This window comes from Neofelis nebulosa, chromosome 3 (genome assembly GCF_028018385.1).
Source record: "Neofelis nebulosa isolate mNeoNeb1 chromosome 3, mNeoNeb1.pri, whole genome shotgun sequence".
Lineage (NCBI taxonomy): Eukaryota > Metazoa > Chordata > Mammalia > Carnivora > Felidae > Neofelis > Neofelis nebulosa.
Genome location: NC_080784.1, coordinates 110,172,288 through 110,187,324, shown reverse-complemented (window position 1 = coordinate 110,187,324; position 15,037 = coordinate 110,172,288). Strand labels below are relative to the sequence as shown.

The window sequence follows — 15,037 nt, the reverse complement described above, 5'->3', positions numbered from 1 at the left end:
GGTATAAAGAATTATGGTGGACAAAATATTGTCATGGTAAAGGAACATGGAGGTGCATAAGTTGTGTCTGTAAAGCATGTTTCTGAACAATATATGAAAAATTTATGTATATTTAACATAAAAAGAAAAAATAATACTTATCATGATTAAGAGATATTTCCACTGACTATATATGTATGTATATACATACATATATACATACATATATATATATAATATATATATATAGAGAGAGAGAGAGACAGAGAGAGAAATACTTTTAAACTATTATAAAATGCCATCTGTAAATAAATGTTGTGTATTCAGCAACAAAATCATTTAAGTGCTCATATTAAGTGAGTCTCAAGTTTGCTGGATGATATTCTATAATCTTCCCACTGTGATTTTATTATTTTCTTCCTTCCTAAGATCATTTTACTTATCATAGGTTTCCAATACATGTAATTAAATACATTCAAGATCATACGAATATTGCACTTACTAAACATTTAGCAAATTTTTACTGCTCTGTCTTCCAAGGAAATGCCATTAATATTTGATTCTATTACTTAATGCATTTTCAAACTTAAGAATACTTTTTTTTGCTTATCCTACTTTAGGATTCAAAGTACAGATACAAACAAAAACAAACAAACAGACACAGCAGATTTAAACAAATTATTTCAAAACTGCAATGGATTTTGATTTGAAAACCCAGTCTATAAATTCTAGCACATCAGGGGAAATTACTGGAGACTTTCTAGTATCATCCATTAAAACATCAGATGTGAAAAAATGTTCACAGTGAAACAAGGGGTCAGACGCAAAGGCCTTGAGAGATATTTAAGGTAGTTTGGAGGACTTTGAGACAAAATGTAACAAGACCTGAATTACATGCTAACAGGATCACAATACCTGTTTTGATGAGAATAGATTCAAGAGGACCAAGAATGGAAATGGACCCCCGTGGGGGGGGGGGGTATTGCTATAAATTAGTCAAGATATAATGTTAGGATTCTGACTTCTGGAATGGTGCAGTGAGGAGCTCTGTAGACTCTCTCCCAGCAAAATAACCATCACTGATAGAAATTATTACAAAAAAAAAAAACATTTAAAATCTCTGGAAAATGAACTGAGGATGTACAGCAAATGAAGAAACATTATTCAAGAAAAATCTACCAAGATTGGTAAGAACAGTGAAAATATGTGCCATTTGAGCCATGACCCACACCTTTCCCCACTTGCTTCAGTTTAGAGTGACAAAATTCTCACCCCAAGAAGGTAGAGACAAGAACACAGGGGTTTCTCTCCCCTTGGATTTCAGTCTAAAGCTGTGATTGTCCCTGGGAGGAGCAAGCCATGAGAATTTCTCATGTCCCCTTCTCTGTGCTTAGAAGCTCTACTCTAGGCAAGAACTGCTGAGAGATATGGAGATCTCTTCCTCAAGGGGATCTCACTTGGAGCAGAAACTATACCTCAGATGCCAGAGACCAATAATACCAAAACCATGATTTGTCCTTGCTCCAACTCAGTTGTAGGCTAGTGGTTCTAAGCTAGGAGAACCAAACTGAGAAAACCAGAGGCTACCATCCCAACCCAGCACCCTGCTCATAAATCTGGGTGTCACGTTGAGAGAGGAAGCCATTGTTCCCACTCTAGCTCTGGAACAGTGGTTGCAAAGACTTTGCCCACAGAGAGATGTAGGTCATGGAAAGAAAGAACTCTTAAATTCTCTCCAAGGGAAGTGACTTTATTTGGGACAGAGTGTGGAAAAGTTCAAGTCAAAGATCACCCTTGAAAACAATGGAGATTTTGATGGCAAGCAATTCAGAGAAGGCTGTTGTTATTTTAATTAAGATTAATAGCAAGCTAATAATAAACCAAATAAGAAGTTTACTAGAGAAAACCAAAGAAAGAGACAGCTAAGAATACTCCTGTGATTGGAAAAAGTCTCATAGACCTATCTATAGACCCTATGTATAGAACTGTGTTCTTTCAAAACACAGAAAAGGAGAGAACATTTTCCAACTAATTCTATGAGGCTAGTATTAGCCTATCACCAAAACCAGACAAAGGTATAATAAAAGAAAAACTACAAACCAATATCTCTATGAATATAGATACAAAATATTCAACAAAGTACTAGCAATTAAATTCAGCAACATATAAAAAGCATTATACACCAAGACCAATGAGATTTATCACAGGGTTTTCCCATCTGATATTTTAATGGTTGGTACCAGAAAGTCTTGGTTTTAGATGTTAAACTAACCTTACAACAGTTAGTGTAATACATCTTACCAATAAAACAAAGGGAAAAGCATAATCAACTGAATAGATCCCCCCAAAATATATGAAAATGCCAATATATTCTCATAATCAAAATACTCAACTGAGCAGGAATTGACAGGAACTTGAACTTGATAATGGGTTTCTATGAAAAGGCTGTAACTAACATCATGGTTAATGGTGAAAGACTGGATGTTTCCTTCCTAAGATCAGGAATAAGACAAGGATTTTTGTGCTTGCCACTTCTATCCAGCAATATACAGAGACTCACATCAAGCAAATTGGACAAGAAAATGATATAAAATGTTTCCAGATTGGAAAAGAAGAAGTAAAACTATTTCCATTTACATATGATAAGATCTTATATATAAACTATCCTGAAGAATCCACTAAAATAATTCCAGAACTTGTAAATAAATTCAGCAAATTTGAAGGTTACAAACTCTATATACAAAAATCAATTGTACTTTTATAAATAAAAACAAAGAATGTGCAAGTGAAATTAAGTAACAATTCCACTTATGATAGCATCAAAAAGAATACAATACTTAGTAACATATTTAACAAAAGAAATGAGGAACATAGACAGTGAAAATTATAAAATATTATTGAAAAAAAACTAAGGAAGACCTGAATAAATGGAAAAATAGCCCATATACATAGACCAAAAAACTTATGTTAAGATAGGAGTATTTCCTCAATTTATTTGTGGATCCAATGCTATCCTATCAAAATCTCAGCTAGTCATTGTGCAGAAATTGATAAGCTGCTTCTAAAACTCATATGAAAACTCAAAGGACCCAGAATAGACCAAGCAATTTTTAAAGAGAAAAACAAAGTTGGACAACTCACAATTTTCAATAACAAAACTTATTGGGAAGATATAGGAATCAAGATGGTGAGATCTAGCATAAGGGCAGGCATAGAGATAAATGTAATAGAATTGAGAGTATAAATAGACTTCCTTAAATTTAAAGTCAGTTTATTTTTGACAAAAGTACCCAATTTGGTGGGAGAAAGAATGGTCTTTTCAACAAAAAATGTGGGTACAACTGGATACCACATGCGACAGAATGAAGCTGTACTTCTTCCTTGTGCCATACAAAAGAATGGACTCTAAATGCACCACAGAACTAAATGTAAGTGTTCATATCATCTAATTCATAGAAGCAAATATAAGAGTACATTTTTATGACCTTGGGTTAGGCAAAACCTTTCTAGGTTTGACACAAAAAGCACAAGAGACCAAAAAAAAAAAAAAAGATAAATTGGATTTTATAAAAATTTAAAACTTCTATGTTTCAAAAGATCCTGTTCAGTAAGTTTAAAGAGAATCCACATATGGAGAAAATATCTGAAAATCATAGAACTGATAAAGTATTTGTATAAGGAATATACAAGATTTCTTGCAAGTAAATAACAAAAGGCCACTAACTCAATTAAAAAGTGGAAAAGGATCTGAATAGACATGAAGATATATGACAGCTGATAGGCATATGAAAACATGCTCAACATCATTAGCCATTAGGGAAATGGAAATCACAACATAATTTGATACTGCCTCATATCCATACCATATATAATAAAAATGACAGATAATAACATGGGTTGACAAGGATGTGGAGTAATTAGAATCCTCATGCATTGTTGGTGGAAATGTAAAATGGTGCAGACAATTTATTTTATTTTATTTAAAAATTTTTTAATGTTTTATTTTTGAAAGAGAGAGAGAGAGAGAGAGAGAGAAGAGTCAGAGACAGAGAGATAGAATCTGAAGCAGGCTCCTGGCTCCAAGCTGTCAGCACAGAGCCTGAGGCAGGGCCTGAACTAACAAACCAATGAGATCATGACCTGAGTCAAAGTCAAATGCTTAACCTCCTGAGTCAACCAGGTGCCCCAAGTGGTACAGACAATTTAAAAACAGTCTGGTGGTTTCTCAATATGCTAAACATAGAGATACCATATGTAACCCAACAATTCTACTCCAGGGTAAATATACAGATAAATGAAAACACATGTCCACACAAAAACTTGTACATGAATATTTGTAGAGACATTGTAAATAATAGCCAGAAAGTATAAACATGTCTATCGACTGATGAATGTATAAATAAAATATAATATAAACATAGCAATGGAAGATTACTTGGCTATAAAACAGAACAAAGTACTGATACATGCTACAACATATATGAACTGCAAAAGACTACGTTAAATGAAAAAAAAACTAATTATAAAAGACCACACACATATTATATGATTCTATTTATATAAAATGTTCATAATAAAAAATCTACAGAAATGGGAAGTAAATTAATAATTTCCTAGGTTCAGGGGAATTGAGAGAAAGAGGAAATGACTGTTGAGGGGTACAGACTTTGAAGTTATAAATGTTTTTTAAAAATTAATCGTGGTGAAGTTTGCATAAATCTGTAAATACACTAAAAATCACTGAGGTTTATATGATATGTTAATGTCAATATCAATAAAGCTGGTAAGAAAGATACAACTGTAACTTAGACTAAGTAGTTAGTAGTAGAGGTGACGAGAATTCAACAGCTCTCTCTATATTTTCAAGTAGAGGCAATGGATTGGATGAAAAGAAAAGCGTTAGATGAGTAAATATTTTGGTCTTAGGGAGGTGTAACTGGTATTAAGCTTCAAGATAAAGATTCTGAGTTTATGTATACAGTGTAAGAAAGTGGTCCAGTTTCATTCTTCTGGATGTTGCTGTCTAGTTCTCCTAGCACCATTTGCTAAAGAGACTGTCTTTTTTCCCATTGGATATGCATTTCTGCTTTGTCAAAGATTAGTTGGCCATACATTTGTGGGCCCAATTCTGGGTTCTGTATTCTATTCCATTGGTCTATGTGTCTGAAATGAGACAGGAAAACATCAAAATCCTAGAGGAGAAAACAGTTAACAACCCCTTTGACCTCGGCCGCAGCAATTTCTTACTTGACACGTCTCTGAAAACAAGGGAAATAAAAGCAAAAATGAACTATTGGGACCTCACCAAGATAAAAACCTTCTGCACAGAAAAGGAAACAATCAACAAAACTAAAAGGAAACCAACAGAATGGGAAAAGATATTTGCAAATGACATATCAGATAAAGGGTTAGTATTCAAAATCTATGAAGAACTTACGAAACTCAACATCCGAAAAACAAATAATCCTGTGAAAATGGGTAGAACACATGAATAGACACTTTTCCAAGAAGACATCCAGATGGCTAACAGGCACATGACAAGATGCTCAACACTGCTCATCATCAGGGAAATATAAATCAAAACCACATTGAGATACCACCTCACAGAGTTCAGACTGGCTAAAATTAACAACTCAGGAAATAACAGATGTTGGCAAGGATGTGGAGAAAGAGGAACCCACTTGCACTGTTGGTGGGAATGGGGAATGCCAACTGGTGCAGCCACCCTGGAAGACATTGTGGAGGTTCCTCAAAAATTAAAAACAGAATTACTCTGTGACCCAGGAATAGTAGTACTAGGCATTTATACAAAGGCTACAGGAGTGTTGATGTGTAGGAGCCCACGTACCCCAAAGTTTATAGCAGCACTATCAACAATAGCCAAATTATGGAAAGAGCCTAAATGTCCATCAACTGATGAAAGGATAAAGAAGATGTGGTTTATATATACAATGGAATACTACTCAGCAATGAAAAAGAATGCAAATCTTGCCATTTGCAACGATGTGGATGGAACTGGACAATATTATGCTAAATGAAGTAAGTCAGTCAGAGAACGATCCATGTTTTCACTCATATGTAGAATTTTAGAAAATAGAAGACCATTGGGAAAGGAAAGAAAAAATAACTTACAGACAGGGAGGCAAACCGTAAGAGATGCTTAAATACAGGAACAAACTCAGGGTTGATGGGGGTGGGGAGTTGGGGGGCTGGAAAAAATGGGTGATGGGCATTGAGGAGGGCACTTGTTGGGATGAGTACTGGGTGTTGTATGTAAGTGATAAATCATGGGAATCTACTCCTGAAGCCAAGACTACATTATGTGAGCTCACCTGACAGTAAATTATTAAAAAAAAAAAAAAAGATTCTGATTTTAATGTTTTAGTTCATATTCAAATATTTTTTAAGTTAATGAACAAATAAGTATGACTTCTATCATACAGGATTCTTTATATTTCCTATTTCTTTTTTTAAAAATTTTTAATGTTTATTTATTTTTGAGAGATAGAGTAAGACAGAGTGTGATTGGGGAGGAGCAGAGAGAGAGAGACAGAATCTGAAGCAGGCTCCAGTCTCTGGCCTGTCAGCACAGAGCCTGATACGGGGCTCAAATCTGTAGGCAGTGAGATCATAACCTGAGGCAAAGTCAGACGCTTAACCGACTGAGCCACCCAGGCGCCCCTATATTTCCTGTTTCTAGTTAGACATGAAGGCGAGCTTCCATAATGACTTCCAATGATTTCTGCCTATTGGTATTCCCTCCCTTGTTGAATCCTCCTCCTTTCGAGTATGTGCTGGCCCTAATGACTATCTTCTAATGAATAGTATATGGTTAAACTGGTGGGATCTCGTTTCTGAGATAAGTTATAAAAGTTCAGGATCCCTCAAAAGCTCACGCAATTGCCAAAAAGTTTCAGATTTGTCTATGCTTGGATGTTTTGCCTCTTTATATTTTATTTAAATTCTTCATGCTTACGTAAGTATCTATTCTGCTGAGTCCACAGACTGCCTTATTCATTACTGAACCTTCAAAATACATTATTTGCTCTCTAGTGAACTTTCATTAAGTCAGTATTTGGTCACAATTTTATTTTTGTTTCAATAGTCTTACCTGCTCTAAATTTTCTATCTCTAAAACACCCTATGAGCTATAATTACCAGAGGTTTTTTTTTAATAACTTGTATTTGTTGTACAACTTAAGGCTATATACTGCATAATTTAGTAAAGATACAGGCATACAAGCTATTGAAAGTCACTTCTCTCTCAGTTTTATATCATCGTGCCATGAATTCCAATATTACACTCCTTTTATTTTTTAATTAAAACCTCTACATAAGTGATTTAGTATGCATGCCATCATGATACTTAAAGATTTTCCATAGTTACTCTTTGATGAGTTTGAGCTTTTATGAGAACATTTTAAGTGTCAGCATTTTCCTTATCAGAAATATTGTGTCTTGTTATAAAAAAAGATATACACAGTTCATAAATAAGTGTAGCATTTTAAAAGTAGGATTTAAAAACTTAGACCTTTATTTCAGGAATTCTTAACTTATTTACTCATAAATACAACACATAACTATTTAACAAAATGACAAGAAAAAGACATAATTATTGAAAAGTTATCATTGAAGACAAGTGGGTTTTTTTTGTTTGTTTGTTTTTGTTTGTTTGTTTGTTTCCTTAAGGATATTTTATAGTCTACAATTATCAGTGAACTGAAAGATCTCACTCATTTGAAAATGTTAATAAGTCTGTCCACAAAACTTAAAACAACAAAACACTATTTCTTAATTTCCCTTTCCCCCACAAATCTATTTTGGAATAAAAATACATAATCTCAGTTTATGCTATAGGCATTCTTTCCCTCTAGGTTTGAAAAACAGGTGTGAGTCAAGTTAAGAATAATTTTTGGTAACCTTTTCATCAAATACTTTAATGTTAGCCAATGTTTTCCATCTCTTGATGGAAATCTCTTGAGATTTTGTCTGTTGTCATATTTGAAGTGTTGCTTCTATTTAGTGACATGCTCAAGTAACATAATGAAAGCAAAAATGTATGGTTTATTAGAAGAATCAAAAAATATTTTTCCCAAATCAATGCCATACAAGTATATAGTATCTTATAATTAATGTGTCTTAGTTTACTACACTTATCATTCAACCAATGCCCTGTACACATATACACACATTCACAGGGCGTATATGCTCATGTAATAAGCATGTTATATATATACACATACATATGTATATATATATGCACACAATAAACACATTCATACATTGCGTATACAAATGCTAATGGATTAAGTATATACATACTCATAGCCCCTTATACATATGCATGTACATTCACACCACATACATAACTTAATGGATTTATAAATAATAATGTTTGAAAATTATCAAAACTGATAAATGAATTTAGTAAAGTCACAGACTATGAATTAAAATTATAAGATTAATATGCAGAAAAATATTGAGTTTCTTTACAATAATAAAGAAGTAGCAGAAAGAGAAATTAAGAAAATAATCCCATTTACACTTGCACTAAAAATAATATAATACCTACTAATAAACCTAACTAAGGAAGTGTAATGTAACACTTGTACTACAAAAACTATAAAACACTGATAAAATAAATTGAAGATGACACATACAAATGGAAAGATAATCTATGCTCATGGATTGGAAGAACCCATATTATTAACATATCCATACTACCCAAAACAATCAACAGATTTAATGCAATCCTTATCAAAATACCAACAACATTTTTCATAGAACTAGAACAAACAATCCTAAATTCATATGGAACCATTAAAGATCACAACTAGCCAAAGCATACCTGAGAAAGAAGAACAAAGCTGGAGGTATCACAATCCTACAGATCTAAGATATACTACAAAGCTATGGCTATCACAATCCCACAGATTTAAGATATACTACAATGCAATGGCAATCAAAACAGTATGAAACTGGCACAAAAATAGACACATAGATCAACAGAACAGAATAGAGAGCCCAGAAATAAACCTGCAGTTATATGGTCAATTAATCTACAGAAAAGGAGGCAAGAATATGCAATGGGAAAAAGACTGTCTCTTCAACAAATGGTATTGGGAAAACTGGACAGTTACCTGCAAAAAAAAAATTGAGACTGTACTATTTTCATACACCATACACAAAAATAAATTCAAAATGGATTAAGGACTTAAATGTAAGACCTGACACCATAAGACTCCTAGAAGAAAACATAGGCAGTAATTTCTTTGACATCAGCCATGGAAACATTTCTCTAGATATATCTCCTCAGGCAAAGGAGACAAAAACAAAATTAAAGCTTTGAGACCACACCAAAATAAAAACAAAACAAAACAAAACTTCTGCACAGCAACGGAAATCATCAACAAAATGTCAAGGCAACCTACTGAATGGGAGAAGATATTTGCAAATGACATATCCAATACAGGATTAATATCCAAAATATGTAAAGAATTTATACAACTCAAAACCAAAAAAACAATCTGATTAAACAATAAGCAGAGTACCTGAATAGGCAGTTTTCCAAAGGATACATTAATGGCCAACAGACACATGAAAATATGTTCAACATCACTAATCATCAGAGAAATATAAATCAAAACCACGACAAGATATCACTTCACAACTGTAGGAATGGCTAGAATCAGAAAGACAAGTAGTAACAAGCATTGGTGAGGATGTGGAGGAAAAAATAACAACCTTGTGCACCATTAATGGGAATATAAATTAGTGCAGCCACTGTGGAAAACAGTATGGAGTTTTCTCAAAAAAATAAAAAGAAATACCAAATAATTCAGCAATTCCACTCCTGGATATTTACCCAAGGAACATGAGGACACTAATTAAAAAAAAAAAAAAAAAATATATATATATATATATATATATATATACCCTTATATTTATTGCAGTTTTATTTACAATAGCCAAGATATGGAAGCAACCCAAGTGTCCATCCATAGATTAATGGAGTATATACACATTGGAATATTACTCAGCCATATAAAAGAATGAGATCTTGCCATCTGCAACAAAAGGGATGGACTAGAGGGTAAAATGCTAAGTGAAATAAGTCAGACAGAGAAGACAAATATCATATTATTTCACACATGTAGAATTTAAGAAACAGAACAAATGAACAAACTAAAAAAAAAAAAGACAAAAAAAGAGAGTCTTAAATACAGAGAACAAACTGGTGGTCGCCAGAGGGGAGGTGAGTGATGGGATGGATGAAATAGATATAGGGAATTAAGAGTACACTTATTGTGATGAGCACTGAATAATGTATAGAGTTGTTGAATCATTATATTGTGCACCTGAGGCTAACATAACACTATATGTTAATTATACTTCAATTAAGAAATGTTATTGACCAAAAAAAAAAAAAATCAAGTTTACAGTAATAAAAGCGCTTCTAAAATGATGAAACAGTAAAGAAACAGTGGTGGCAATGTATTTCTCTCTTGAGTTTTAGACATATTACATCAGGAGATGAACCCTATCCATAGAGAATTTGAACAAACACTACAAATAAAACCATTCAGATTGTTTAACCACTTTTGAAACATCACTATAAAACTATTAATAGGTCTTTGAATCATTTTTGTAAATGTTGTGAGAACAACTGTGTTTTTGACTGGTAACTCCTCTGCCAGCCAAGGTCGTACCGAGGAATGTCAGGTTGGGATAAAAAAGAGAGATTTACACACTTCTGGTTTTTTTCAGCTTAAATTTGTCATTCAGTTTGAAAATCTCTTTCCATAATTGCTTCAATTGCAGCTAGGTAAGTGTTTCAAGATGTTCATTCCAAATTGTGGACCGACATTGTCAATGATCACAGAATTTTAGAAATGGGATTGATCAGTGGATTATCTGGTCCAGTGCTTTTGGCTGGCAGATGAGCTGATGTAAATTAATTATCTAAAAACTTTGTGGTTTAGAGAATGAAAAAGGGAATCATTATTATTTCAGGGGAGGAAACTGAGGCATGAAGACATTAAATGAGATGCCAACTGTATTAGAACTTGTTACTTGTAGTCAGGACTAAAATATAGCCTGCGAGTATCTCATGTAGAGCTTTCCTATCCCATCTTAATACTGTTGATGATTTTGAAGTGTCATCTAGATGTGGAAAGATAATAATTTAATAGGAAAGAGATACATTCCCTGGCTTTCTGGAAAACAAACATATTGCCATCTGATGTTTACAGGTAAAGGTGGATTTTGAATGTCACTGCTTGAAGAGTCCTGAGAAGTTTTATTGAGGTGAACTCCAGAAGGAAAAGAATGATGTCATTGCAGGATGTGTGTTTAACAGACTTTATTTTAGTTGTAATATTTTGCCTATGCAACATATAATAAGATTATTTTTTACAAAATGTGTTTATAGGCTTCAGTCTAGCATCTAGCCACACTGACTAAACAAATGTAATTGCTCTGAATGAACTCTAAATAGCTTTCAACATTTCATTACAAAGCAATTACATCGAGTCTTTCCCAGTGCTTTTGGCATGGCTTTTTAAAAAAAGAAATTACACAAACAGGTGAAATCGACCATTATGAAATATAACCAACATGCCTAAAAAAGCAAGCCTTCACAGTGACAGAGAGGTAGGGGGGATTTAAGTCAAATGATAAACAAACAGTTTAATGTTAAGGTAACTGCACAGAGAGAATTCAGCATGCTTACTCAAGGTAAGTTTATTTTTTGAAAAGGGAATATTTACTTAAATTTACAATGCTATGAAGTACTACAAAATTTATTAGACATTCCTTAAAAGTTAAGTGACAATCAACCTCTTGTAAATCCATATTAAAAAAAAAATATTTGGCTTTTGTAAAGCAAAACATAACTGCATATTTGTCTGGATTTTGGAAGATCATAATTGTTTAATTAACACCTATTGAGTGTTACTGTGTTGCAGGAACTGCTCTAAGCATCTAAGCATACATATATATGCATATCCTCAAATATGTATCAAAATAATCCTATGAGGTATTTGTTACTATTATCCTTGTTTTTACAGATGGGGAGACTGAGAGATGGGAAACAGAGAGTTTGAATAATTTTTGTTCAAGATCAAGCAGCCACTGATGGAAGGTCAAGGTTAAAACATAGGCACTCTGGTGCCTGAGTCCATGATCTTAATTGTTTTTTGTGCTACCCACTCTTAGTAAGATACTATGTGTAGATTTGACATAGGTCTGGGGATTTTGTGATCGAAAGAACAGTGAGCTGTTAACATAATAACATAACTAGGCATAACTTCGAAAAATATCATAGTACACATTTGGCCTTAGGTCTATGCCTCTTAAAATTTTTTTTTAATGTTTATTTATTTTTGAGAGAGAGAGAAAGAGAGAGACAGAGCATGAGTGGGGGAGGAGCAGAGAGAGAGGGAGACACAGAATCTGAAGCAGGCTCTAGGCTCTGAGCTGTCAGCAAAGAGCTGGATGTGAGGCTTGAATCCATAAGCCATGAGATTATGACCTGAGTTGAAGTTGGACACTTTACCAACTGATTAGGTCTATGCCTGTTAATATGGCTTTTAAAAAATGAAACATCAACGATCACATAGTACATATGAACTATTTATTTTATTTTTTTAAGTTTATTTTTTATTTATATTGAGAGAGAGATAGAGAGCAAGAGTGGGAGGGGCAGAGAGGGGAAGAAACAGAATCACAAGCAGGCTCTGTGCTGTCAGTGCAGAGCCTGATGCAGGGCTTGAACTCAGGAACTGTGAGTTCATGTCCTGAGCCAAAGTCAAGACTTGGACACTTAACTGACTGAGCTTCCCAGGGGCCCTGAGCTCTTTATTTTAATTGAAAACTGTTCATTTAAAGATAGGTTTTATCTGGGGCCCAGAATCTTGGGGTGATTCACATACCCCTTGTGATGATCTATTCCTTCCGTGTGAAGATGTGAGAACGTGCACCTGTGTATTTTTCTGGGAAAAATATTTCTTTCGTTAGATTGTTAAAGGGATGCATAGTTTACCTAATATTTAGAACAGGGTGGGCAAACTTTTTCAGTAAAGGCAAATATTTTAGGCTTTGTGGGCCATATATTGTCTCTTCTGCAACTGCACAACTCTGCTGCTATAGAGAAAAAGCAGCCACAGACAATACATAAAAGTAGGAGTATTCAGTGTGCCAGTAACATTTTTATATGTACTTCGAAATCTGAATTTTATGCAATTTCTATGTCACAAAATATTATTGTGCCTTTGATTGTCAATCATTTAAAAACATAAAAGACAATCAACGAAAAACCCACAGAACAAAAATATCTTAGCTTAGGGACAATAAAAAGCAAGCAGCAGGCCAGGTTTGGCTTATGGGCCATCAGATAATTTGTTAGAAATGCAAATTCTCAGGTGTCTTTGAAAATATACTGAATCAGAAACTTCAGGATTGGGCCCAGCACATGCTGCAGTTTGAACCACTGGTTCTCAATCATTGTTGTAATGTTTCACGTCACCCACCCATCCATCCATCCATCCCTTATAATTAATGCTTTGAGAACGTAATTATAATACCAGGAATACAATGGAGAAAGTACTATATTTCTTTCTCATAGATGCAAGAATAATTCTTCCATAAAACAAAAGATAGTAATTTTCTGACAATAACATACTTTTTGAAATACATTTTATATCATATCATGGTCCTATAAGTATACACACACACACACCACACACACACACATACATACACACACACATTCCTGAAACAAAATAACACAAATCAATTTATACCCTTAATATGTGTGATGCACTCTTTGATATCTTCTGTTCTATTTCTGTTGTATTCAACCCAGTAAATTGATTTTATAATCCACTGATAGATCATAACTCAGTTTGAAAAATATTCCAATAAAATGTGCTCACCAGGGCAAATTCCTTGTTGAGAATCATCTGTTCAACTAAAGATGACTCATTATGGAAGAGATGAGGTTGCATATGGCTCCACATGTGAGGAAACCACCAGAACTCATCTACAGACCGAAGCAAAAGGTCATCGCCTTCATCTTCCTCTTCAGTCCCTGTAAAACATAAAGTTAAAAAGGGTTTAAACGCAAATTTCATACTAGCTTGAGGATTATGTTTGTCAGGTTTTTATTCTTCTTATTATTATTGATATGCAAATCCAATTTTGCATTGTTCTCAATAATAATAAAAAGAAATGACCATAGTCTAAATTATATCAGGGGCAATGTGGCTGGGGGTTGTGATGAGTTGGGGTAAGTGTGGTAGCCCCAAGTTCAGATAGGTGTTTAATTTAGAATTTAGGGGTATTTTATCACTGACACTGTTTAGAATTGCTAGTATATGATGAAAATAATAAGCAGACTTCATTCGAGACTATTTATTTATTTATTATTTGAGAGAAAGAGCACAAGTGGGGGGAGGGGGTAGAGGAACAGAGAGAGAGAGAGAGGGAGAGAGGGAGAGAGAATCTCAAGAAGGCTCCAAGCTTAGCACAGAGCCCAATGTGGGGCTCGATCCCATGATCCTAGGCTCGTGACCTGAGCTGAAACCAAGAGTTGGGCCCTCAACAGGACTGAGCCACCCAGGCACCCTGAGACAACTTATTTTTGTTTTAAAATGATCAGCTGAGGAGGCTGGGTGGCTCAGATGGTGAAGCATGGGACTAGATTTCAGTTCAGGTCATGAACTCACAGTTCTGAGCCCCGCATGGGCTCTGCACTGAGAACACAGAGCCTGCTAGAGATTCTCCTTCTTTCACTGCCCCTCCCCTGCTCGCACTCTCTGTCTCTCTCAAAATAAATAAATAAGCCATAAAAAAAATTATCAGCTGATAATTCTCTTCCTCTTTGTATATACAGGGGAAACCTAATCAGAGATCTTTTTTTTATTCTTAAAAATATTTTTGTATATGCATCTAAAATTGAGCTTAAAATTTAACTGATGAAGTTTGTTAATTTTTTTCTGATTACAAAAGCAACATAAGCTTATTGAATAAGTATAACTAGCACAGACTAGTGATATAT

At 34.1% G+C, this 15,037-nt stretch overlaps 1 protein-coding gene across 5 annotated transcripts in view; it reads right to left on the bottom strand.

Annotated features, from left to right (window-relative positions):
- LOC131507164 (bifunctional heparan sulfate N-deacetylase/N-sulfotransferase 4) overlaps positions 1–15,037 on the bottom strand; it is a 428,637-nt gene that overhangs the window by 121,877 nt on the left and 291,723 nt on the right. For all 5 annotated transcript variants that reach the window (XM_058721528.1, XM_058721527.1, XM_058721526.1 and 2 more), the window contains one exon: positions 13,914–14,068. In XM_058721528.1, the coding sequence (XP_058577511.1) occupies positions 13,914–14,068 (155 nt within the window). The remainder of the gene's footprint in view (positions 1–13,913; positions 14,069–15,037) is intronic.